Consider the following 27511-nt stretch of genomic DNA (forward strand, 5'->3'; position numbering starts at 1 on the left):
GCGTTGAGAGATAGAGGGAATGAGAGAGAAAGACGGGAGAGGGAGAAAGGAGAATATGATAATGAGATGTGTTGAGATAAAGGAGTTTGGTAAGAGAAGACCAAGAAAGAGAGAAGGAATCGAGAGAGAGAAAAAGGGTTAAGAGAGAGAAAAGAACTAAGGTAGAGAGATGACAAGTTATAAGAGGAGAGAGCATGCTAGGAAGGAGAGAGAAGGAAAAAAGAGAGGTCGGGAAAGTGAGAGTGACAGAAAAAGGGATGAGGAGAGATGATCCGGGAGAAGAGAGAGGGAAAGAGAAATAGGGAGAAAAGAATAGTGAAATCTAGAGAAAAATAAAAGAGGACAAAAAAAAGAGTGAGATTAGGGTCAGAAGATGAAAAAGAAATAGACCACTGAAGTTGGTGCAATGAGAACTGAATAATTGTAACATCTTTTGATGAGAAGTTCACTTTTCCCTTTATTTTACCTCCATGGTTAAGGATTAGATATACAAAACTGCTAAATTCATCCTATATTTGAGTGTGCATATCATAATATTGGACTTATGAAAGGTATTTTCTCTGACTTATATTGGGTATGGAGTTATGGACCTATGAAAGGTATTTTCTCTGACTTATATTGGGTATGGTTATCATATGATAATGATAATTGAGCAAGTAATTTTCTCTCCTTAGCATTTAAAAATCTAATATTATTTTATGTCTGATAACTATGCATCCTTGTTGAGGGATTACAATTGATAATTAATTTATTTATGATTTGAAGGAGACATATAATGTAAGCATAGAGTGGTTTAATACAGGATGTATGTATTAAGGTGTATATGATAGAGGTTTTATAGTTGTTGTTCATACATGAGAGTAATTTTTGTAACAGAATGGTTTCATCACATAGATATGTATAAAACATAGTCTATTTGATTATAAATTGACTTTTTTTTTTTTTTTTTTTGTAGTTTTAAAGGAAAGTTTGCTTAAGGTGAGATATCTAATGAATTTTTTTTTGGTAAAAAAAATATAATATAAAATTAGTGTGGTAAATTAAGGTGAACTAACAATGGTTGTTATTTTTGCATAAAATATTAGGGAGAATACAAGATAATGAAGAGGGAGGAAATTAAGAATGAAGAGAACTTTAGGAAGTGTGAGAAAGAGAAAAGGTGGAAGTAGGAGCAAATAAGAATTGACTTTATAATATTAGCAAAATTCATAATTAAAAGAAAGAATGATAAAAAAAATAAAAAATAATAAAAAAAAAACGATTTCATAGGATTTTTTAAAAAAAAAAAATAATATTGAACTACGAAAAATACATAATTAAAGTATAGTTTATTTCACAAAAACAATATGACATGCAAATAGAAAATTAAATATTTTGTATAAACTATACAAAATCATCAAAGATGATGGAAAATGAATAAATGATCAAACTAATTATGAATGAGTTTTAACCACATATTAGATTTATGTCGCATGTATACATGTATTATGATTAGAATGACTCATCATCTTTACTCTTATAAGAATAAATGAGCTTATTCTTTGTTAATCTGTATAAATTTATAAAATTTTAATGGGACTTCAAATTTTACCTATATGTCAGGAATAATATCCTTTGTTATATTTTACTCAATTGAAAATATAAATACAAGATATTATAAATAAGAATATACTCTAAATTTAATAATGCTATCACCCATATCACAAGAAAATTTTTGTAAGAGTCATTATTTAATTTTGATGAGAAGATTTTGGCTTAGACATATAGTTTTTTTTTTTTTTTATGAAATAGTTCTTTTAATATAACAATGCAAAAATTATTTAGTAATCCTTCTAAAGTTCTCTTCTCCGGACAACTAAATATAGAGAGGGGCCGAGAGAATGAATTAAACCAGGAAAGATAAAGGGGCCAAGGGAAAAATTGGGGTCGGGTGAGTGATAAAGAGCAAGCCGGAAGAGAGAGAGAGAGAGAGAGAGAGAGAAAGAGAGAGAGAGAGAGAGAGAGAGAGAGAGAAAGAGAGAGAGAGAGGACATTCCAGAAGAGGAGAGGGTTCTAAAGAAAGAAATAAAGGCTTGGAGAAAGAGAGCTAGAGAAAATGGGCCTAGAGGATTGGAGAGGAGTCGGGAGAAGAGAAATAAAGAGAGTAAAAAGGGTTGGGAGAAAAAGTGAATGAGAAATAGAAAAAAGAGCCTATGTGAGAAAGAGAGAGATATATATATATATATATAAGGGTCAAAATAGAAAGATATACAACAACAACAACAACAACAACAACAACAACAATAATAATAATAATAAGTCTTGTCAAGAGATAGAAAGATAGAGTGATAAAGAGAGAGATAGGTCAGGGGAGAAAGAAAAAGGGGAGGTCGGAAGAAAAGAGGGAGATAAAGAGAAATCGAGAGATATAAAGGGGCAAGGGGGGAGGGGGGATAAGCTAAGGGAAGAAGGATCAAGTGCTACCTATGATTTTCAAAGGCTTTTAGAGGATGGAACTAGGACAAGAAAGATTAGGAAAAAAAAGAGAGCAAGAGAAAGAGTATAAGCCAATAAAAGAAGGAATGTTTAATAAGGGAGCAAATTAAATGCAACCTGTAATTTTAAATGCCGTTGAAAAAAAGAAGGAGAAAAAGAAAACAATCCTCCAATCACCTTGATCGTACCATGCAATTTGTCAATCCTCAAATCGCCCTGATCGCAACACCCAGTTTGCAATCCTCCAATCGCCCTGATCGAAAGAATAACCCTTTTGATACTTGACTCCGGAAAATATTTCATATGGCAACTCACAATTATCAACCACTAATGCTTAGATAAATAAGTCATAAAATCCTTTCACCCTATTAAATTTGTTAGCCTCAACATAGCTTAACCTGCTATATAAATAAATAGTCTATGACATTCAACATTAATCAATCAATTTTAGTCACAGTCACTGTAGGCGTCGCTCGAAGGCGCCTACGTTAAGCATGTTGTGAATATGCTTGGCACTCATAGGAAGTGGGAATTGAAATTACGATTAGGGACAAGGAAAGTAGGGAGCCGCCAACAAGTTTTTAAGGAACTTGTAAACCGTTCACGGATCATAAAAGGCAACCACGATTAAAGGGACAACGATAGGCAACAACGATTAACCCGTGAAGGTTACACCCCATTCATAATCCATGAGATTACTAACTCCATATGGTTCGGAACCACGAAAGGAGGATCGGGGATGATAGTACAAAGTGAGTCATGGAGTCACATTCGCCCGTATTAGCCTCTACTCGATTCTTATAGTAAAAAGTGATTCCTGCGACCTCAAAGGCATACAAACAAAATATTCAATTCGCTCCAAAATATCATTAGGCTAAATTGGTTAAATATTAATGCAACACATAATTATAAAATATTTGTGATCACTTGATTAAATAACAAGATTAAAAAGGAACCTAAACCGGTCGTCCAAATTATCTTATTAGGCGTGATTTTCAATTACATATTCACTTTAACATGCAATATGGTGATCATAAAATATAATAAAATAAGCATTAATATTGGAAGCAATTTAACCATAATAGCGTTAGTCAAATCAAATATAAATTATAAACCTAATCATGATACTAGCAACAAGAATAAAAATAAGAGTAATTAAGTGATTAATTACTCACTTTCTGCGTTTCCTTGAATTGCTACATCATGAATAAACTGTTAGTAACTTTAATAAAAAAATAAATCAAATTGAAACAATTAAATTAAATAAAAAGTAGAGTTGATTTAGTCCAAACCCTCAGTCAATTATACCTTTCACACCTTGGTTTAAGTATAGAACTTTGGGTATTATATGGACTCCTTGGAGTGCTTAAAGGAAGGAATAGTGAAAGAATGGGGAGGCTATTGTTTAGGCTAAAGAGGGAGAAGAGAATTATTTGATGATAAATCTTGTTGATGATTGAAAAAGGGGAGATATGACCTCTATTTATAAGGAAAAAAGAGGGGTCGAATCAAGAAAAGATAAGAATTTGAATCGGATAAAACTCTTGCGATAGATAGCAGTTTTTGCGGTTTTTATTTTTATCATATCTTTTGATCCAGAAATCGAAATAAGATGAATAAGATATTGTTAGAAATCTCATAATGTCTACTTTCTAACCCAATTGGAATAAGATTAAAATATTTTGTATAACAAAAGATATAGACGAAATAGTAAGACAGTGTCAGTTTTGGATAGAGTTTGATATTTTATTCATATCTTTTTCGTTATAGCTCGGAATTGATATTATAATATATCATTGGAAAGATAATTTCAAGGGATATCCAACCATATAAAATTTGGATAAAAACTATGAGACACGAAAATAATATCTGTCTATCTTTGAACGTCTTTCAATTCGGATAAAATTAGGACTTTCAAAAAAAGGAGTTTTTATTCAATTTCAAACTCTTTAATCTTATCTTTTCAAAACGGATAATTAAGATCTTTTAGAAACTTATAGAATCTTCCAATTAATCCTAATTGGTATAGGAATGGGATTAAATAATTTGGACCCTCCACATGATCATTGGGTCGTAGGTAAGGTGGGCTTAGGTTCGGTTTGGACTCGGTTTAATATTTTGGTCATAACTTATTCGTTATAACTCGGATTTAGGCTTATAATATATCGTTGGAAATCTATTTTAAATCCCCATCCAATTATTAAATCATTGGACCCTGATTATGGACCAAAATAAACTGGATTAAACATTTTTATAAAAAGGACACAAAATAAATGATTTTAAAGGACACGAAATGAATTATTTTTGGTTTAAAGGCACGAAATGAGGAAACTAAGTTATGGTTTGGGGAAATGGGCTAGGATTTGGGTTGGTTTATGAAATGAAAATATGGATATAAGCACTCCAAGATTAAATACTCAACCCGACCAATAATGGCGGTGAAAGGTTGTTCATCATCGGGTTTGGTTTTGGGGAGACATTTTTAGGTGTCTACAATCACCATTAATATTCCTATTGACTATTTCATTGACAATTTACTAACGAAGTTAGGTATAATATTAAGTGAATGTTAACTTGAAGTGTAACTGCTACATGGACATTGAAACACTAATAAATTTGTTGCATAGAAAGAAATCAGATTCATTCAATTCAGCCAACACACCTCAATATAACATGCTTCCAAACAAGACTAATTGTTCAAAATATATAGACAATGAAGACTCTTTATACATAACTATAATTTATAACCGTATAAGTTACTAAATCAAATTTTTTAGAGAAATTGGATATATTATTAACACGTTGAATACCACTCACATTATCAAGAATTACACGTTCGATGATTTTTCAAAATTGTTTTACACTTATAAATACACATAACTTTATTATAATAAACCGATAAAATTATGATTAACATAAAACATAAGCTAATTGAATAATAATAACCAATTAGAGATTGTCAAATTAGGTGACTGCATGCGATTATTTATAATGATGCAAAAGACATTATTGTGCATGCATATAGCTTTTATCTTTTCAACATTTGATGCCCCAAGTGACCTATTATAATTCGTTTGAAACAAAGTTCTTAAATTCAATTCTAATTCATAATAACTATTTTAATTCGTTCAAAGCAAAGTTCTTAAATTCGATTCTAATTCATAATAACTATTTTGGGCACCAAAATATTTAACAGCCCATTAAATTTCGAATAAATTAAACAATTTCACAATGACTTCTACTACTTTTGATTTTTGAAATCGTGAGTAATTTATTAAAATTATTTTGCTAATCAACATACACGTATATTACATTAATTCATTAGCAAAATAATCCATTATATCAAATTTCATCTTTGTTCAACGGTAACATATATACCTTACTCCGTTACCAAGACAACATTAGAAATAATCTACACATACAACAACGACTAATTACTCATTAATCACTGAGCATGGATCACGAAATTGGGGGACCGCGAGCGTAGCGCGTGGGCCAACAACTAGTTACCTTAAAATTATGAAGTATTTAAGGATATGTTGATGGTATAGATATTCTCCTCGTGAATATGTCGAGTAAGAGTTGTCAAACTATTACAACTAAAAGATAAATACGAGAGTAAGAGATAGATTAAGTGGTTACAGGTTCATAAAGAAAGTATTTACTTTCTCCGTTTTTCTTTTATTCCACTATATATAAGGACTTTTACACTATTCACTTAATCTTCTTTAACCATCTTTTGTGATTTATATATTAAGAAAAACATAGTCATATGAGATCTAGTTAGATTCGTCTTGAAATCTCCTTTTCAAATATCAATTTTTTACTCATAATTTTAACAAAAGTATAATTAAATATATTAGTAGCCAAAGTAATGCATTGACAAGCGTGAAACCCCTTATGGTGCAATAAAAAAAGAACGGAGGAAGTATTAAAAAATATTGGGACCGGTCCAACCTTAAAATATACCCAACCGGCAAGTCCACGCTAAAAAATCTGGCTCTTTGGGTCACGTGTTGAGGTTGGGCCTTTTTCTTTTCTAATGTGGGCATAGCCAGACCCTCAACTTGTATTTAGGGCCCAATTGAGTCTTTTTTTGGTTTGTGGTGGCCTAGTACATCAATCCTGGTCCAAACTCAATTAAAGCATGACCCAATCCTTGCATTTTGTACTTGTACTCTCATAAACGGTTTATGTTTTAGCAATTAGTATTATGTGCACCATGGTGCACCTAGAAATAGGTACACCTGGCCCAATATGTGCCGAAAAGAGGAAGCCCAGACAATAGAAGCCCTTGGAGTTTAGCCTCTTTTTTTTTTATTAAATAAAAGTTCCTCCTCTCTCCAATTGTCATATCTATTTTTTATTTCATTTAAAAAAATTTCTCTCTCCTCTCATATATAAAAATACCTTTTTGAATTTTTTTTTTTTGTATTTTCTCTCTCCTATCACCATTTTTCTCTCTCTAAAAACTGCAATTTACCATGCCAAAAGACAAAAACACACAAGAAAACACCGTAAAAAAATGAATATCACTTAAACTTCTTTGATTTTCCTGCATTTGTGTTAAATTTGCTAATATAATTCAACAAATTATAAAATTGAAACTATGTTCTACTATATAATTGTCTTTTTGATTTTTTTTTTTTTTTTTTTTTGGTAGAAAATCGAAATTACTACTCATGCTGAAGGTGTATAAGTAATTTATTGTTTAAATTCGCAAATCGATCTTAAATTCTTAATTTTAAGAGTTGAATATTAAATTGAACCCTAAATTTTTTGAACAGTACAATTAGTCAAATGTTCAACGTCAGAACACCAAAAAAAGAAGAAATTAGATGATGTATATAAGAAAAAACCAATTGTTAAAAACTTTTGAACCCCAACCACAAACCACTGAACACCTTACGAAAACCTCTAAACCCCCTACAAAAACTTCTGAACATCAACCACAAACCGCTGAACACCCTACAAAAACCTCTGAACCCCCGACAAAAACTTTTGAACCCAACCACAAACCACTGAACACCCTAAAAAAACCTCTGAACCCCTACAAAAACATCTTAACCCCGACCACAAACCACTGAACACCCTATAAAAACCTTTGAACCCCCTACAAAAACTTCTGAACCCCAACCAAAAACCACAGAACACCCTAAAAAAATCTCATACAACTAGTCTACTACTTGCTTACCGGGAGTTTAAAACGAACCCCGTACAAAAACTTCTAAACCCTAACTACAAACCACTGAACCCTCGACAAAAACTTCTGAACCCTAACCACAAACCAGTGAACACCCTTCAAAAACTTTTGAACCCCAACCACAAACCACTGAACACCCTTTAAATACCTCTGAACCCCCTACAAAAACTTCTGAACCCCAACTGCAAACCACTGAACACCCTACAAAAACCTATGAACCCCCTACAAAAACTTCATAACCCCAACCACAAACCATTGAACACTCTTCAAAAACTTCTGCACTTGAAGACACTACTCAAAATGCCAAATGTTCAGATATATAAATTATAAAGTAGAGAATGTCAAAAATTTTAATATAATTAAAAACATATAGATCTAAAAAAAAAAAGTTCATAAGTAATGTATCTCATGTTCCAAAATTATTATAAAGATGTTCAAAAATACCTGTCGGTAAAAATATGTATTTATAGGAAACGTATCATACGTTCATATTTTTAACTTAAATTGTTCAAAATACTAAAATATAATCAAATACAGAACTGTTCATAACAAAATACACAATTATCACTAAAAAATAAAAAGAATATGAAAGCTACATATCCCAAAACTCAAACCTAGCCATGGTGATTTAGATAATGAAATCTCACCGGAAAATAATCATCTCCGTCGTCTTAACCACCTTCTCCTCGACGACGGCGCCATTTTTAGCTTCACTACTTCATTGTAAAAAACTCCATCCATTAACAAAGCTTCAAATCGAAGGTTGAAGAAAACAAAATTTGAATTTAATCTATAATAACAAAGGAATTCAATCTATGATGATCAACTATGGTGATGAAGGATTTTAATTAAAAGGATGATGAATGAGTTCAAGAGAGAGAAAATAAAAGAGAAAGAAATCAGAAATTAGGAATGTTGAGGAGGAAAGAGAAGAGACAATATATTTTTATTGGTGGTTCACATAGAACTAGATGCACCATGGTGCATATGTTAATTTGCCATGTTTTAGCTGGTTTTGTGTGTGGCTAATTACAATGTATAGCCACTTATAAAATATCAAAGTAATTCTTATAACACTAAGTAACCCTAGTAATGTTGACTGTTTAACTCCCTATAAACACTAATTGAATAATCATATAACACTGACCAAGTAACTCTTTAATGCTGAGTCGCTGACCATCTGATCAGGTAACTCCAATTACACTATTAAACTAACCCCTTTGATAAATGGTCAAACGGTGTGGCTAGCCACGTACAAAAATTTGTATTATTTTTTTTAATTATATAAAATACTTCGTATATCTTTTCTTTGGTCACCAGCATACCCACTTTCATCCATTTATTTCTTTTTGTTTACTCATACTATATGTGTTCATGGGTCATGGGTGTATCATTTTTATTTTTTTCTTAGATTTGTTTTGCATTTATAATTGTTAGCGACAACTAATGTGAATGTTTTTTTTTTTTTTTTTAACAAATACATGTAACATTTTAGCATGCGTAGAATATAGGTAGAACATATATATCATGAAAATATTAATGCATTTTCCATTTTCAGAATATATATAAGTTGAACTAATACAGTAATACCAGGGTTAACATAATAAAGCCATAACATAAAGTTAGGCCACTTACTTATCAAGATTAATTAAATTTAAAACCTTGTTAACTGATTTTAGATACTCAAAAAGCATATTATCATGATATCATCAATTCGTACTACAATTCTTTTGGTTTTTCTAGCAATTTCTACAATCAAAGACATTAATCTCATTTCTCAATGAAAAACCTAGATTCAAATTATGCTTTTGTGTTCTTCAAACAATTTCACAGTTATCTTTACCAGTTACCCCACTCACTCCTCCAGAAATCTCCCACTCTTTTACAGTTTTACCCCACGTAGCAACCCATTTCGACACGTGTCCCCCATGTGTCGTCCTCTAGAACACCCTCTTCACCACTACTTACACACTCCTTTAAACCACTAAAACTTCCTCTTCAATCTTCTTCATTTTCACAACATAATCAAACAAAACAAAACAAAAAAAAAAAAAAAGTTAGGCAAGAAATAATGGCTCCAAAAAAAGGAAGGAGAGTAGTTAAGACTACCACCAAAGTTGTTCAAGAAACAATTGAAGTCATTTCTCAAGTTGGATCACAAGAAGCCCAAACCCAAGCCCAACTCCAAGCCCAATTCCAATCTCCCCAACTCGAAGTCACCGAGCAAAGGGAGGAGCAAACCTCCGTAACAACCAAGTCAATCCCCATCGAAGACGACGACGAAGACGAGACCCAAGAAGAGGATGCCCAGCCCAATAAACAAGTGAAAAAGGAAAGCCCAACAACACCAAACAAAGCCCAAGAGGTAAAGAAGGCGGTATCGACAACGGGCCGAAAGCGGGGGAAGAAGAGGAAGGGCGAAGGAGGAGGAGAAGGGTATAAAAGATATGTGTATAGGGTGTTAAAACAAGTGCACCCGGGTATGGCAATAACGTCAGGGGCAATGACGGTAATTAATAATTTTATGAGTGATATGTTTGAAAGACTTGCTATGGAAGCTTCTAGACTCATTAAGTATAGTAAGAAGCAGACGATGTCGGCGAGAGAGATACAAGGTGCTGTTAAGTTGGTGTTGCCTGGTGAACTTGGTAAGCATGCTATTGCTGAAGGGAGTAAGGCTGTTACTAATTATATAACCTATGATTCTAAGAAATCCAAGGAGTTTACTAAGTCGTAATATGTATAACCTATGGTTTTTTTTTTGGGTAGGGTTGACGTTTTAATTTGTTTTAGGGAATGTTTTAGGATTAATTGATTATCTGACTTGTTTATGTTGTAGGAAGGCCCCACATTTTGTTGTTGATGTACAAAGGGGGTTCGTTAGGTTTTTCTTTGGTTGTGATATTTGATATTACATTGTAATTAGTATTTATGTGGGTTATTATGTTTATTTTACTTATTATGTTGCTTGATTTTCGGTTATGTTTAGGTTGTACTTAGGGTTATGGTTAAGCACATAATTATCACTGTTCGACTTTTGCTTGATTCAATCGATTTTCCCCAAATTCCTTGGAATTGCATCCTCATGTAATGAGGTTCAATTGTTTATGCACATTTTAATTTGGAGAGCCATATGAGCAATCAATCTCAACTAGAATTCATTGGAACCGGAAAAGAAGTAGCTTGCTCTAACCAACCGAGTTACCTATTAACAATAAACTGGTTGTAATCTCTATAATTTACTTTTCTCCCGTTTTCGTGATCATCAATTCATGTCATGTTAGTTTATACCACAGTTGATCACTAAATAATACTCCGATACAATACTTTATTTCATTTATGTTCTAGGGCCTGTAGCGAGTTGAACGTAAATGAATTGTTTATGAGAGATTACGAAGGAAATTAGTTATTGAATTGATTGAAGCTATTGAAGCTGAACTGAAATGATTAAAGCTGAACTAAACTAAAATTAAGCTAAAGAGAACAGTCCCGTTCAAGTTTCACTGACTTTAGTGTTTCTAATGCACATATAAGAACAAACTTTTATCTTTATATATGTACACAATTGAAATTTGAAAACTACACATTTCATACATTATGTGTACTCTTTTATTCTTCTCATCCAATTACTCTTATTATCTGTACGGGATATATCGGTAGCATCCTTGATAAGCCGGTAAAAGAGTGTTGTGCAGTTTAAGCCCTCGTTAATCGGTAAATAAACCATGTCCTTACCGACATCACTCTATGCCACGTGGAGAGCTGCTTCTCGTCACGTAGCATGTCCCTTTAGCACGTGGAGAGTTGCTTGGGGCCGCGTAGGCCCCTGCTGCCCATAAGGTCGGTGTGCCACCTATCTGTATAGGTGGCACCTGCTTGGTTGTGTTTCTATAAATACCCAAGCAAATCCCCATTTCAAAGGTAGAATCTCTCTCTCTCTAAAACACTTTCTCTCTCTTATTTCACTTTCTTCTCACAAAGGTATTGACTTTAGCATCGGAGTGGTTATTCCCGGATAACCCCCGGGCTAGCTAATCTGTATTGGCTGTGTAGGTGTGCAATTGGACGGTAAACCATTACCAGCCCTCGGACATTGACGGAAGCAGAATTCAGCAGGAACAATTGGCGCTAGAAGGAGGGGATAGTAATAACTTCTATCGTCCAACAGAACCTCTCACAGTCATGGAAGGAAGTAAAGAAGCTACAGTACCAGTACCGGAAGTTGAAAACCGACAATATGATAACAGTATCTTTAATGCTAATGCGAATAAAACTATAAACAGCCTACCAGAATTCGTGATCGAAGATGAAACTCATCTCCTTCACGGCAACACAACAAATAAACATGCCAATAACGCCTGACCGCAATAGAGCAGTAACCCCAGATCCTTTGGAAGGGTTTACCCCGGAGGAACTGGAGATAACGGCTAAGGTTATGCGGGCTATGTCTAAGAAAAGAAAGGAAGCCGAGTTAACGACAGGGGAGGTATTCGGTGATGTACCGGCAAAGCCGCTAATAGTGAACCTTGAGAGTCAGTTCAATCAGGCGGGACAGCAACCCCCGTCAAGGAGCCGGGGCCGAGAGACCATACCGGCTGAGCGCCAAATCACACGAAGCGCCCAAGTGGGGGATTCAGGTTCTTATCGGCATGAGGTTTCCAGCGGATTGGAAAGGCGGACAGCCAGGGCGATCATCAGGCCCAGGATATCTCCGTTCACACAAGAGGTACTTGACCAACAGACGGAGAAAATAAAAATGTCATCCTGTACTTACGACGGTAAGGGGGACCCTAAGCAGTATGTAGCAGCTTTTGAGAGTCACATGTTGCTATATACCGATACCGATGCTGTGTGGTGTAAAGTCTTCCCTACAACCCTAACCGGGGGCAGCTTCGGATTGGTTCTCCAATTTAGAGCCGGGGTCAATTGACTGCTTCGAGACCCTGGTGGAGTTGTTCACGGGTCAATACATAAGTAATAGTGCAAGAAAAAGGACATCTGGTGAGCTCATTGCTATTCAGCAACGAAAAGAGGAATCGCTCAGGGATTTCATTAGGCGCTTCAACAACGAGGCTAATACCATACCAAAGTTACAGCAAGAAATTGCCGTGATGGCATTGATGAATGGGCTGGGTGACAACGATTTCAAAAAATACATGTCGCGAAAGTCTTTCCCGAATTTAGGGGTAGCATTTGCCAAGGCTCACGAATACATAAAAAGTGAGGAGCTGCTGAAAACGAGCCGTTAGATATCGTCAGTAGAGCCCTCCAGGAGGCAGAATGATAATAGCCCAAACGCCCAGATGGGCGGGGTAAGCAGGTTGCAGCCGCAGAGCCAACAAAGATCTTGAAGGCCGACGAGGGGATTGGGCCGTTATAGCAGCTATACGCAGTTAAATACCCCGAGAGCGGCAATTTATTCAGTAAACCAGAATAAAGAAGATTGGAGTCGGCCGGCGCCGATGATAACGAAAGGTCGGGACATGAAGAAATATTGCATGTTTCATAGAGATGTCGGTTATTACACCAAAGAATGTGTTCAATTAAAAGAGAACATTGAAGATCTCATAAGGAAAGGGCGATTGTCTCAGTATCGTACTCAAACAGGTCCCAGCCGGCAGCAAACTGCACAACCCAGGCAAACCGAGTACCGAAAGCAGGGAGATTCATCAATGCAAGATGACACCTATAGACAGAATCATGCGGAAACATCAGGACAGGGAAGTATTCCGACAGGGCGCAAAATAACAATCGATGTTATTACCGGCGGACCAGTATAAAGGGGTTCCGTAAGCGGAGCGAAGAAAAGTTTGTCGGAATACCGGCACCTAGTGAACGCATTGAGTGTAGTGGAACGACCTCGACCTTCTCCCATGATTTCGATATCCTTTTCGGAGAAAGATGCTAAGGGAATAGTCTTCCCTCATGATGATCCGTTGGTACTGGTATTGACGGTTAATGGAGCAGACATCAAGCGGGCACTCGCTGATGGCGGAAGCTCCGCCAATATCCTATTTGCTAGAGCCTTTGATGCCATGAGAATGGGCCTAAAATACTTAACGCCAGTGTCTTATCCCGTGATAGGTTTCAACGGGTCAACGGTAAGACCTGAGGGTAGTATAGTTCTTCAGGTTAGAATGGGAGAAGGTCCGGTAGTAAGAGATGTTATGGCGGAGTTTTTGGTGATTGATGTGCCATCCGCCTACAACGCTATTGTCGGTAGGCCTTTAATTCATGACATGCAAGCTGTAGTCTCGACATACCACTTAACGATGGTATATGTATCCAACGCTGAAACGACAGAGCGCGTACGGGGGAGTCAAACTATGGCAGGAGAGTGTTACATTTCAGCATTAAAACAATCAAGCCGGCAACATACTTGCTAACAGACACCATCTAAGCGAGAACGAGTTCCCTCTACACATGATTTGGCCATGGAAAATTTCGACACTCGGCCAGTAACTGCGCCACGTCCTTCCCCAGGAGGCGAGACCGTAGAGATCGAGTTGCAGCCTGGGGTCCCCGGGAGGGTAGTGCGCGTTGGATCCGATATGGATGTCGACACGCGCTGCCATTTGGTGGAATTGTTACGAGAAAGTGCTGACGTGTTTGCTTTCTCGGCAGATGAGATGCCTGGAATACATCCTGACGTCATAGTACATAAGTTAAATGTCGACAGGAGAGCAAGACCTGTTCGACAGAAGAAAAAGAACTTCTCAACAGAGAAAATAGAGGCTATTCAGTCAGAGGTAAACAAATTGCTAGAGGCAGGGTTTATCGAACCCTGCACATATCCCGAATGGCTAGCAAATGTGGTTATGGTTAAGAAGCCGTCAGGGAAGTGGAGAATGTGCGTGGATTTTACGGACTTGAACAGAGCCTGCCCAAAAGATTGCTATCCCTTGCCGAGGATAGACAGACTGGTAGATTCCACTTCCGGTCATGCACTATTGAGTTTCATGGACGCTTTGATATCATCAAGTCAGCTTATATGAGTGTAATCCCCCGTATTTTTAAATATTTTATAAATGAAAATTTATTTTATTTATAATATTTATTTGTTATTTTTCATAATTTAATTTCAAAAGTTTCAAATTATTAATCTGGGTCGAAAATTATTTGAACAAATTATTTTATGCACCTTTATTCTACAATTTATGTCCTATCACACAAGCCTAACCCATTTGTTTACTTAATCGACCCATTATTTTTATGAGGTCCAATCTTTCTTTTTACCCTACAATAATTCCTTCCTATAAATACCCCATGAATCTCCAAAAATTTCCCACACAAAAAGGTTAGTCTTATTTTCATCCTCCTTTGTTTCATTATTTTGCTTAATGTTAATTTAATTGTTTTGGGTTTTGATTTTAGTATAAAGATTATATTTTTAGTATCAAATTATATTTTAATGGTATAAAGATTATAAATTTCAGATTATATTTATGTTATAAATTTCATATTTTATAAAATATAAACCTAGTGTTTCAATTTATTGAAAATCATGATTTTAGGGTTTTTATGAACAATTGATTTAGGGCTTTTATAGTAATGATGTATTGAAATTTTTTTTATTATAACTACTGATTAGTTTAACTTAATTCCAGATTATTTTGAACACATAGATTCGTGTTTTAATTTTTAGATTTTCGTTCGTTAATATTAATCCCGTTTTAATCCCGATCAGATTCTGAACTACGTTTGGTAATGAGGACTACCCCAAAGTAGTGTTTTCCATGTGAAAACAACGTTTTAAGAAAGACTCACTACCTTTGGTAATGAGGACTACCCTCTCTTGGTCAAATTCAGCCTCTAAATATGATTTTCGGGCAGTTTTTTATTTTAACAAAGTTTTTTTTATACTTAAAATATTATCCTTGAGTTTGATTAATAAAATTAATTATGTTTAAAGTTATAAGCATAAATATATGTTTTTATTGAAGTTTTAAGTGTTGGAAATAGTTTCTAAGTACTACTTTTGATGTTTTATAAAGAGGGTTTAATCACCCATTAAAAATGGAGATTTTTAGGGGTTTTTATATAATTTTCAGATTTTTATTAGACTTTGAACTTGCTGTAATTTCATGTATAAGAGTGTATTTTAAGGTTTTTATGAAGAAAAATTTAAAGAACTATATATAAGCCTTTAATTTTAACTAAAGGGAATGTTTTAAAGTGTTGTTTGATTTGGATTTTGAAGGTTTTAAAGTAAGTTAGTATTGCTGTAAATTTGATTGATTGGGTATTGATTGAGATGTTATTATTTGGCTTAGGAGAGGAGTTTATTGAAGGTGATTTCTAGTTAGTAAAGTGGCATACCAATTCGTTTGCTCAAGGTACGTACAAGTTACGAAACCTTTCTTTTAGGTGCATGTTTAAGGACGACGGATCGAGAACTTAGTATCATGTATAGGGATGTCTGAGTTAAATTGTTTGGTTATACATTGTGAATTTCGTATGACGTGCACTATTTTATATTGCAAGTATTATTTGTGCTCTAATTATGCAAGGTGCGCTTAGAGGCAAAGGTATATGATTGGTGTAATGATTAATTTATTACTCATTCATGATTATGCAAGCAGGATGAGTAAAGGAAGAATTTAAGTCTTCTAAGACGAGGTTAAGGTTTTGGGGTGCCTTATGCACTCAAGGTGTTTATACACCGAGGTAGTAAAGGAATAAATAATAAATGTTGCTTGCCACTAATAAATCAAGAACTGAAATTGAAAAGTTGTTTTACTTGATTGAATTGATATTGGATTGATTGTATTGTTATGCATATGAGTCGTCACCAAGTCTAAACCTGTAAATCACGTAAAGTGCAAGATGGATGAGCAATAAAACTCTGGATTGGTGCACTTCTGGAGTAATGACAATCAGGGGTTGGGGTACATGGGGTATTAACCATGTACTTTTCTCGAGGCCGTCTGATCTACGAGTCTCTTATTTCAAATATTTTTCAAAACTAGGAGTTAGGTGAGATCTCATACTAACTACGGTCACGGAGTCGCGCCCGTGGTCGTTGGATGTTTATTGATGTTTCCGAAAGGAGGCATGGGGTTTTCTTTTATTGATGTTCCAAATGGAGCATGGGTTGAACAACCTTGTCTATTGCGTAATCCAATGAATAAAAATAATGATTTACCTATTATTAATTAATGGAGTCTTAGTAATATAAATAGTTGAGTCGTGTGTTGAGTCTATAATTTAATGATGCATGATGATTGATTATTAGTAGCATGTTATGGATTTCTTAATTTATTTTGCAGCTTGTATGTACTCAGCTTTGCTGATTGCGTGTTTTGTGTGTCTTTCTTTGGTCATGGCCTTCACCTTTCAATGACCCTGTGACGATCCAATTTTTACACTTGTAATATTGGGGAGCAGAATTACCACAGGTTCTTACACATGCAGCATTCATCAGGGTTGTGGGATCTTGAGTAGAGAGTTGGTTGTTTGCATTTTATTTCTTTTGCAAGTTTGAATTTATTTTAATTCGATTTTATTCGACACTATTTCTTTTGGGTTTGAATTTATTTGAACACTGAATTTAATCACTTACTACTTTTATTGGGTTTTGAATAAGGGCCTTAATGGTTCCAAGTTGTATGACTTAATTTGGTTTCATTCGTTGGTTTTGGAACTTATTTATAACTGATTTAGTTTTTCCGCTGCTATTTTCTGATAAAGCCTTAACGTTTGAACACGTGGCGGTAGCACGCCAGTAATTCTCTTGAATATTGTTCAGGGTCCTCACAGGTTTAAAGAGAGAATTATTGGGGTGTTACAATGAGCCAGATCGAACCAAGGCGGCATTCATTACCGATGTCGGGGTTTTCTGTTACAGGGCTATGCCGTTTGGGTTAAGAAATGCAGGGGCCACGTATCAGAAGCTGGTCGACAAGGTATTCGCGAACCAGAAAGGAAGGAATGTAGAAGTATATGTGGATGATTCAATTGTGAAAAGTCGTTTGGTTACAGATCACGTCGCCGATTTGAGAGAAACTTTTGAAACTCTTCGGCGCTACCAGATGAAGTTAAATCCGGAGAAGTGTGTGTTCGGTGTTCGGTCAGGAAAGTTTCTCGGATTCATGGTAAGCGAAAGGGGGATAGACGCTAACCCCGATAAGATCGAGGCAATTCTTAGTTTACCAGAACCAAAGTGTATAAAAGATGTACAAAAGCTCACTGGTCGAATGGCTGCATCGACGAGATTTATCAGCAAGTCAGCTGACAAAGCCTTACCGTTCTTCGTGATCTTGCGCCAGAACAAACTGTTTGTATGGGGGAAGGAGCAATCCAAGGCGTTACAGGCTGTGAAAAATCACTTGAGGTCCCTACCCACTATCGCAAGACCGAAACAGGGAGAAATATTACAATTGTATATCTCCGCGTCAGCAAAGACGGTAGCAGCGGTGCTCCTAGTAGAACGACAAAAAACCCAACTGCCAATTTACTTTGTGAGCCACGTCTTAAATGCTGCCAAGAGACGGTATCCGTTAGTGGAGAAAATCGCATACGCAGTAGTTGTGGCTGCGCGAAAGTTACGGCCTTACTTTGATTCACATGCAATTGATATTCTGACAAATCAGCCGTTAGAGAAGTCTTTGCAGAAGATGGAAACATATGGCCGCCTGATTAAATGGGCGATTGAATTGTCTGAATACGTTATTACGTATAAACCAAGGGTATCAATCAAAGCCCAAGCCTTGTCTGACTTCATTGTAGAAACATCTTATTATGAAGAAGAGGAGGGTACCAGCACATGGAAGGTATCAGTTGACGGCTCATCTGCTTCAACCGGCTCAGGGGCTGGAGTAATTATGATCTCTCCCCAGGGAAATGTGTTCGAGTATGTTGTCAAGTTCAAATTCAAAGCCTCGAATAATGAGGCAGAGTATGAAGCAGCCTTGGCAGGAATACAGCTATGCATATCTGCGGAAGCAAAGCGTATTGAGACGACCACTGACTCGCAACTGGTGGCAAATCAGTTCAATGGCACTTACAAAACTCGAGAGCCGAGCATGACGGCATATTTGGCAAAACTCAAGAATGTTACATCTAATCTGGAGTATTTCGAAATAAAATTGGTTCCTCGAGCAATGAACACGCAGGCAGACGCGTTGGCTAAACTTGCAAGTTCAAGCTTTAACGATTTAGAGAGAACGGTGATGGTAGAAATTTTGAAAGAAAAGAGTATTGATGAACAGTCTCCTAAGGATGTACATTGTACAAGCGAGGGTCCAAAATGGTATGACGAAATCTTAGCTTACAAAGTACACAACGTCCTGCCCACCGATAAGATCCGGGACGGAAGCATTTTTGCTGGGGCCGCCAGAGCGTGTCGAGATGACCGTTTGACTCTCCTTGCTCGGAGGCTTGTTGATCTTGGCCACCTGGTCGGTTCTGGCCTCGCTGCCGACCCCAGGACCAGTTGGATCCCTTAAGGTGACTGTTAGCTTTTTCGGAGGATGGGGATCGGTCTCGTCCTACAGATTAACGACCCCTTCCGGCCATGTCTCTTGTGCCTCCTGATGGAGAGGTGTCGAATCGCTATCTCGTTTTTTTTTTTTCTTCTGTTGCTCTCGGTCGGAGGACTCAGACGTCCTCTTTGACGTGTTGCCGCCACCCCTTTTCACTGCTCGGGTACGGGGTTTGACAACACGTTCGGTAGGAGCCATGTCTTGCTGTCTCGTTCTTTTTCTTTTTGAGGCTCTGGTGGCAAAAACGGGAAGGGTGTCGTATGACTTTTTTGGCCGATCTGGGCATTGTTGCTTCACTCTCCCGTCAGGATACAACCCTAGTCGGCTGTAGTCGAGTTTGTCAATACCTGGTGGTAAAATCACCCGATAATAAACATCAATACACCGACATTATAAAGGTAAACATAGACATTTTTTTAAAAAAAAAAAAGAGAGAACAGGCATAAGTAAAATATACGCAGCCAGGTAAGAGAATAAGCAGGCAAAACACTTATCAAAATTAATTTCAAATGCAAAGCATAAGTACAGTAAAGATAAATATAAGTAAATATATATAATTTATATATATTTCCATACCGAATGCATCGGTATGGCAGAGACCGACATGAGATAGAGGGGCGTTGCCCAGTATATAATTACAATGGGGCAACCACACCCCCGGAACAGCTTTATTCTTCTTACCAGCACTAACATATGTACAGTTAAACCACCTAAAAGCTTTTTTCTCCAACTTTCCTAACGCTCTCGACCGTATGGTCTCGAACATACTGTGAGGGTGGTAAAATGTCCTACGGACGGTAAAATCATCGGGAACACTCATAAAATAAAATTATTTCTTCCAATTCTTGCAACTGGTCAATTTTGGCCACACGGTGCATTTCCCGGGAGCAGTAAAAAGAGACCACCATCCGGGTGACTGGATATCTCTCTTTATCCAGTGCAACCTCCGAAATAAGTTCAAGGTACGGGGAAAGTCCATAAATATCATAACCCAGACAAGAGAGACTATATTTCGGATGGTTGGAGGCGTTAACTGTGCAATTGATACATTCCAAGCCCTGAATATTTTTTCAATATAGTGATGGAGTGGAAACCGTAAACCAAACTCGAAATGTTTGGCGTAGACAAAAATGTGGCCGGTAGGGAAGTCCAAGCCGTTTGACCTTCACTTGGTAATCTGAGTTCATAGCCGTTAGGTAGACGGTAGAAGCGTTTACCATGTTGGCAATAGTCTTTCTCGGTGACTGTCTGCAACCATACCGGATCCACAACAGACTTAGTTATCTCATAACTACTAGGGATTTCTTGGGGTTCTAGGTATTTCGGATCATCCTGATCTGAATTGTATTCCTCGTCGAGACGCCCTTCTTCTGCGATCTGAGCAGCAAGATTGAAGTCGGCCCGAATTTCCTCGTCGGTCTCGTCATCTTCTTCCTCATCATCTTCCCCTTCCCTAAGCATTTCCGATTCCTCTGCATCGTCTTCATTTCCGATGCTTTCACCCCTACTTTCTTGCCGTTCCAGGCTATCCTCAACTGACAGGATATCTTCTTCTCTGATATCCAAAGCTTCATGCCCAGGATCAACATCTTCTTCCTCAACAGAGCGTCTACTGCTCTCACCAACCTCACGTTGGTAACTGGTGTGTTTCGTTCTCGGCATCCTGTCAATATTAGTGCCGTATTGATTAAACAAATCCAAGTTTGATCTCAAATGATAACGAACGCTAATAGGCTCAACGTCGGCAATCTCTGTGTCCTCTGGGATATCGGGGTTGGTAGGACGCAAAGCCTTCTCGGCGTCAGCCAGAAACTTATGACGGTAATAAGCTTCTCTTTCTTCTATAGAAGATAAGGGTGTACAGAGTTCAGCCTCATTGGCTTTACCCGTATTCGCATGCATTCCAGAACCAGACATTTACAAATAATGAAATAAACGCAAAATCTACTTAACCACAAACCAGTGAGAAATCGAAAAGAAAGTTAGGGTTTGTTACCTCTTTTGAACTCAACTCTTGAAAGCGTAACTCCGGAATTAAATGTCCTCCGTTTACAAACACCGGTTTAAAAACAACTGGACAAACCTTCGACAAATCGACTCCTGAATCGCAGAAATATGTGCGAACTACAAGCGAAATGAAGTGGAAATTTTTTGAAATTTTTTCGCAAAGAAAGATGAAGGGGTTAAAAGTACGAAATTTGCTATTTATATTGTCCAAATGAAGCAGTTGATGTGACATTTATTGCATGCAATCTAACGGCTGTAATAAAACGCCTTTTCAAAACACCCTACTTCGATGACTGACACGTGCCCCATTAATTTATTACATTTTCCCGCCAAATCTTAGGGAAATATTTCAAACGAGGGTGAAAATGTATTAACTCATATTTCCGGTTTTCGTTTTCAATTGAGCAAAGCCTATCGGTAATTAGTTCACTTGGGGGACAAATCGTAGATTTTTTCGTTTTCAATTGAGCAAAGCCTATCGGTAATTAGCTCACTTGGGGGACAAATCGTAGATTTTTTTCGTTTTCAATTGAGCAAAGCCTATCGGCAATTAGCTCACTTGGGGGACAAATCGTAGATTTTTTCAATTTCAATTGAGCAAAGCCTATCGGCAATTAGCTCACTTGGGGGGCAAATCGTAGATTTTTTCAATTTCAATTGAGCAAAGCCTATCGGCAATTAGCTCACTTGGGGGGCAAATCGTAGATTTTTTCACTTTCTCATTATTCTTCCTTAGTATATTACGCAAAGCAGCACCATGTCCCATCACAAGTGAGCAAGTTAGTTTTACTAACGTCCTCACTTGGGGGGCTAGTTGTACGGGATATATCGGTAGCATCCTTGATAAGCCGGTAAAAGAGTGTTGTGCAGTTTAAGCCCTTGTTAATCGGTAAATAAACCATGTCCTTATTACCGGCATCACTCTATGCCACGTGGAGAGTTGCTTCTCGTCACGTAGCATGTCCCTCTAGCACGTGAAGAGTTGCTTGGGGCCGCGTAGGCACCTGCTGCCTATAAGGTTAGCGTGCCACCTATCTGTATAGGTGGCACCTGCTTGGTTGTGTTTCTATAAATACCCAAGCAAATCCCCATTTCAAAGGTAGAATCTCTCTCTCTCTCTAAAACACTTTCTCTCTCTTATTTCACTTTCTTCTCACAAAGGTACTGACTTTAGCATTGGAGTGGTTATTCCTAGATAAACCCCGGGCTAGCTAATCTGTATTGGCTGTGTAGGTGTGCAATTGGACGGTAAACCATTACCAGCCCTCGGACATTGACGGAAGCAGAATTCAGCAGGAACAATTTGCCATGATACTAATAATATTCTACTTTGTTCATATCTAATTTGCCATCTCTATTCTATGAAGTAGTTATATGTAGGTACAACAAAATAGAATTGGAGTATTAAGATCAATGTAAAATGAGCCACTATACAGGTACAACCAAATAGGATATGGATTGGAGTATTAAGACCAATTTACAATGAACCACTATATAGGTACAACCAAATAGGATTGGAGTATTACGACCAATGTACAATGAGCCACTATATAGGTACAACCAAATAGAATTAGAGATTTAGATTATTAAGATCAATGCGGTGAGCCACACAATGTACTAACCACGCGACCACACTCAATAACTACAGGATATAATTGTAGATGGTGCCACTATAAGGGGTTGTTTGGTTGACAATGTAAAATGGGGGAAGTGAAAATTCATGGGATTTGAGAAATTGAGGAGTTGTTTGGTTGACACTAAAAAGCAAAAATGAGGGAAGTGAAAATTCATGGGAATTTCAACTTCCTACAAAACAAGGGAAGTAAATTACCTAGTCCCCCTTAGGTCAATCAAAATTCATGGGATTTCTAAATTCCCACATTGCCAACCAAACAAATTTAGGAAATTCCTAGGAATTTCATGAGAGAAATAACTTCCCATAAAATACAATTTCCTATGGGAATTTAATTCCCATGTCAACCAAACAAGGCCATAGTTGAGTGACTAGATATGCACGGAACATAAGAGTCACATAGACAAGGGTAGTACACATAGACAAGGGTAGTACACTAGTAAGTAGTAACCCCAAATTCGGGGATTTAACGACATACACAAATTTAATCTTACTATTTCCCTCGTTAGCTTGTACTCCGTTCTCAGCAACTTAGTATACTATGGCTGCTACAAATATATGGCTCACATACATCACAAAATTGTATAAAGTTAGATAACTAATACGGAGTAATGAAATTGGAAATTGGGACCCTACACAGGCTACACTAACAATATTCAACAAAATCCACATTAATGAATAGCGGTCCATAAATTCGACAAAAATGATTGGGTCACTTTCGAGTTCAACTTAGATTAAATGAATTTGTTCATATGCCAGTGTTGCATTATTTTAGATGCTCCTAGAAGTTTCTTATCTTATTTTTGCTTCCTATACTATCTAGTAGTATCGAATAAAAGTTAAGCTTTAATCGAATTGTTTAAAGGGCTTAATTAAGCGCTGCTATACGTCTATACTCATCCACACGACCACACATGCTAGTGGGATTCTATTTATATAATAAAAAAATAATTTAATTTCATAATTTAATCAGCTCATAATTCTAGTACTTCATTTTATGGCGCTTAACATTTCTAGAATTTCGTAGTATTATCTTGTATAATACTCCGTATAATGGTAATGACTTCTAGAGAAATCAAATTTAGTGCATCTTGTGTTAAATTTGGAGCACTTTTATGAGGAAGTTTTTACAATTTACTAGCATGTGCATATATGCTCATGATCTCACTATCTACCATAGTGTATATTGGTATTGGGTAATATTTTGGAGCAATCCACCTACATAATATATAAATCCTCCAAAGCTACGATCCTCAAGCTTTTCTCTTATATATATACAATATATTTTGGCTTATAAAGATTACTTATAATAAACTCTTATTTAATTCATCTCCATTATAAAGTTTACAATTTCTACGAAAACAAGAATTGAACGAAAATCCTCTTATACGTACACATACATAATTTAATGTTTTATATCAAATATTTCTTTTTGTACTACATACTTCTCTTGTTTTTTTCCTTTTAATTTACTTCCTCCGTTTCTTTTTAATTGACACATTTCTTTAGTCACGTTTGTCAATACACAAATTCAATCATTAATATTTTTAATTGCCAATAAACAAAAATTATTAAAAAAATTGATATTTTGAATATATACATTGTGATGAATCTAACCGGATTTCAGTTGACTATATTTCTCTTTACATATAAATTACAAAGTAGGGTCAAAAGAAGATGTATAAATAGTGCTAAAGTTAAAACGTGTCGACTAAAAAAAACGAAGATAATATAATTTAGTCCAAGTAATTCGTGATTTATTTTATATAATGGATTTTCTAGCACTTGTTGTTTGGGGTTTTATTTATTCTTATATTTGAGGATATTAATCCTTTTCGAGTTGATTCCTTCTTGTAATGTACTCGTACAATTCACCCCTAAAAATTCATGTCATTGTACTCTTCTTTTTATAAATAGAATTTCAAGTGCTTGTTGTTCATGGATCATGGTTGTACATATATGAGAATGTTTCTCTTATTAAAGTGTGTTACTCTTTATTTCATGTCTTCATGTCTTGCTTTAGTCTTCCCTATTTATTCTTCTCAATCCCTACTTCGTATCTCCACTATCACAATCTTAACAGCATCAAATCTCAATTTATTGTCGAGCAATGAATAGTTTAATTGTTTTGTACTTTTACACTTTCTAGTAGTTGGGTTTGTAGTTGTAAGATCGGAAGGAAAATATATATCCTTACATTGCTTATATGAGACACCTTATTAATTCTGGCTGAGCATTAGTTATTGGTCACATATGTTACGAATTATACAAACACACCACCATCATTGAAATATAAAGACTTTCATTTTCATATATGTATTCAACTTTAGTTTTGGTAAAAGAGAACCATTTGCATTTATTCATATACCAATAAACCATACATTGATACATGCATATCCTTTTGACATCGAACTTGAGGTAGACAATTAATAATATTACAATTAACTTATAAACATTTTAGATGGACCATTTTTAGAATGAGTCACATTTTAACTTTTTCTCTTCTCAAGTACTAATAAAAAAAAATTGAGATAGAACTAATAATAAAGCATAAATGAAATACAAAGAACTAATTAAGCTCATTTATACAAGCATTTTTTTAAACCAAACTACGTCTAAATATATCAAAACCGTCTTTGACAAAAGTGCACAACATTCATTAAGTTCATTACCACTACGGCACTACCTATGTACAAATTCACATGTCTTTCAATAAAAAAGAAAAAGACAAATAATTTTAATGCAATCAACACACTCTCATCATCTTTTGTCAAAAAAAAAAAAAAAAAAAAAAAAAAAAAAAAAAAAAAAAAAAAAAAACACTCTCATCATTCTCTATTTTTGATAGCCATCAAAAACTCAATGACCGATGCAATCTAACTCTCTCACCAAACCACACACAACTAGTACTTCTCCTCTCATCACCTGTTGTAGACCCCACTTCCCTCCTCTCCCCGTTCCACGTGTCACCACCTTCCACCACCAATCTCACTTCACTCTCACCACTACTACTACCACTCTCCCCACCACCTTCTCCACTCTCCACCACCTCTACCGCCACCGCCACAGCCGCCGACACCACTCCAATTTTTATTTTTTCCTCCTCTGCCTCCACCAACAGCTTCGCCGTCCGACAAAGCGGACACGTCACGTGACTCTCAAGCCACGTGTCAATACATTCAACATGAAACACGTGACCACAATAAGGTATCTCCTTCATTAATTCCTTCTCCTCAAACTCACTCAAACAAATTGCACATTCCACGTCATCAATCATCCCTTGCTTCGCCTCCCCAGGAAAATAAGCGTGCACCGGCAATGATTTCACCACCTTCGCATCCACACCTCTCGTCGAATCCCTCGACCTCGACAAATACGACGTCGTCGTAGGAAGACTATTATCACCCTGAGAAGTACCGGAGCTCCGACGTCGTCGGGTCGGGTCGACCGAGGATTCGTCACTAAAACGACGAATGTAAATCGAAAAAAACCCCATAAAAAACAAAGCTGTTAAAAGGACTAAAACAGTTAACGCCATTGCAGAATCAAAGGGAGGATTGAGCTTAAGATTGTTGTAATAATTACTCGTAGTAGTGGGATTATCTTCTCTTTGGTAATTTTTCGACGGCGAATGCGTCGGAGAATAGTGTGAGAATGATAAAACAGAAGGGTTATGGTCTTCTTCTATTGGGAGTAATTTTCTAAATTTCGGCGTCATTTTTTTTTTCTTTTTCGGGTGTTTGTTTAACAAGTGTTGAGTAGTACGGAGAGGAGGTTTGATTGATAGTTGATGTGTTGGTAGTGATAAGAATTTAGAGTGGAGGAATTAAATGAGGGAGATTGAGTGAGAGAATAGAAGAGGGAAATGGGGGTTAAGGTGGGGTATAGTGAAGTCGGTATTACAAGGGTCCCATTTTTAAGATGTCTTATTAATTTATATCGTGTTAGGAACATTTGAACTTAATTGAAATTAAATGAAATGAGCTAAACTGAACTGATTGGAGCTGAGCTAAACTAAATTGATTGGAGCTGAACTGAACTGAACTAACTTGATTGGAGCTGAATTGAATTGAACTAAAATTAAGCTAAATAGAACAGACCATTGGTGAGTTAAGCCGTTTGAGATTGGGAGACACTAAGTGAAAAAAGGGATTTAACAGCGGTTCAAACCCGGCTTAAGGCACCGGTTTGAACCGCTGCCTATGTGGGGGGTGCCAATTACACCCCTTTTTGGCACCAGTTCAAAACCGGTGCCTTAAATAATTTCGCGGAATATTTTTGTTAGTGGTAGTTGTTTTAGGCACCGGTTAACCGGTGCTTTTTTGGTATTTTTTTGTTTGTTTTTTTTTTTTTTTTTTTTTTTTTTACTTTTTTCTTGCAATAATAATAAAAATAATATACAAACAAACATGAAATACGAACCAAACAAAAATAAATGGTGAAATAAGGATTCTTGAAATTGTTATATTCAACATCAAAACAATGGTAAATCACATTATATTCAACAAGTAAATTGTTATTGTACCATACAAAAAAAAAAAAAAAATTACAATGAATTATAATGAAATTTAACTCAAAAATTGAAATTGTAAAACAATAAAAATAAAAATAAAAAATTTACAACATCAAAATAATATTCCAAAATCGAAATCTTGAATCCTTGTTGCATGAATTAACACCTGCATAAATTAAAACCCAGAAATTATTAAA

General features: G+C 36.2%; 3 protein-coding genes across 3 annotated transcripts; 2 read left to right on the forward strand and 1 right to left on the reverse strand.

Moving 5' to 3' along the window:
- Positions 1 to 9749: 9749 nt before the first annotated feature.
- On the forward strand, positions 9750 to 10650 carry LOC145559885 (uncharacterized). The gene has a single exon (XM_081621160.1). It carries the CDS (start codon positions 9750 to 9752, stop codon positions 10413 to 10415), a length of 666 nt encoding a protein of 221 aa, XP_081477286.1. The 3' UTR covers positions 10416 to 10650.
- A 2901-nt stretch (positions 10651 to 13551) lies between these two features.
- On the forward strand, positions 13552 to 14673 carry LOC145557732 (uncharacterized). The gene is made up of 2 exons (XM_081618905.1): positions 13552 to 13953; positions 14068 to 14673. The coding sequence occupies exons 1-2, from the start codon at positions 13552 to 13554 to the stop codon at positions 14671 to 14673; spliced, it is 1008 nt and encodes a 335-aa protein (XP_081475031.1).
- Positions 14674 to 25575: 10902 nt separating this feature from the next.
- LOC145559886 (E3 ubiquitin-protein ligase ATL6-like) lies at positions 25576 to 26618 on the reverse strand. Its single transcript, XM_081621162.1, has one exon. It carries the CDS (start codon positions 26517 to 26519, stop codon positions 25653 to 25655), a length of 867 nt encoding a protein of 288 aa, XP_081477288.1. The 5' UTR covers positions 26520 to 26618; the 3' UTR covers positions 25576 to 25652.
- Between the last annotated feature and the right edge of the window lie 893 nt (positions 26619 to 27511).

This window comes from Chenopodium album, chromosome 9 (genome assembly GCF_948465745.1).
Source record: "Chenopodium album chromosome 9, dcCheAlbu1.1, whole genome shotgun sequence".
NCBI lineage: Eukaryota > Viridiplantae > Streptophyta > Magnoliopsida > Caryophyllales > Amaranthaceae > Chenopodium > Chenopodium album.

Coding starts and splice junctions, on each gene's coding strand:
- LOC145559885 (XM_081621160.1), top strand. CDS start 9,750: ATGGCTCCAAAAAAAGGAAGGAGAGTAGTTAAGACTACCACCAAAGTT.
- LOC145557732 (XM_081618905.1), top strand. CDS start 13,552: ATGATTTCGATATCCTTTTCGGAGAAAGATGCTAAGGGAATAGTCTTC. Junction 13,954..14,067: donor CGACATACCACTTAACGATG/GTATATGTATCC, acceptor ACTTGCTAACAG/ACACCATCTAAGCGAGAACG.
- LOC145559886 (XM_081621162.1), bottom strand. CDS start 26,519: ATGACGCCGAAATTTAGAAAATTACTCCCAATAGAAGAAGACCATAAC.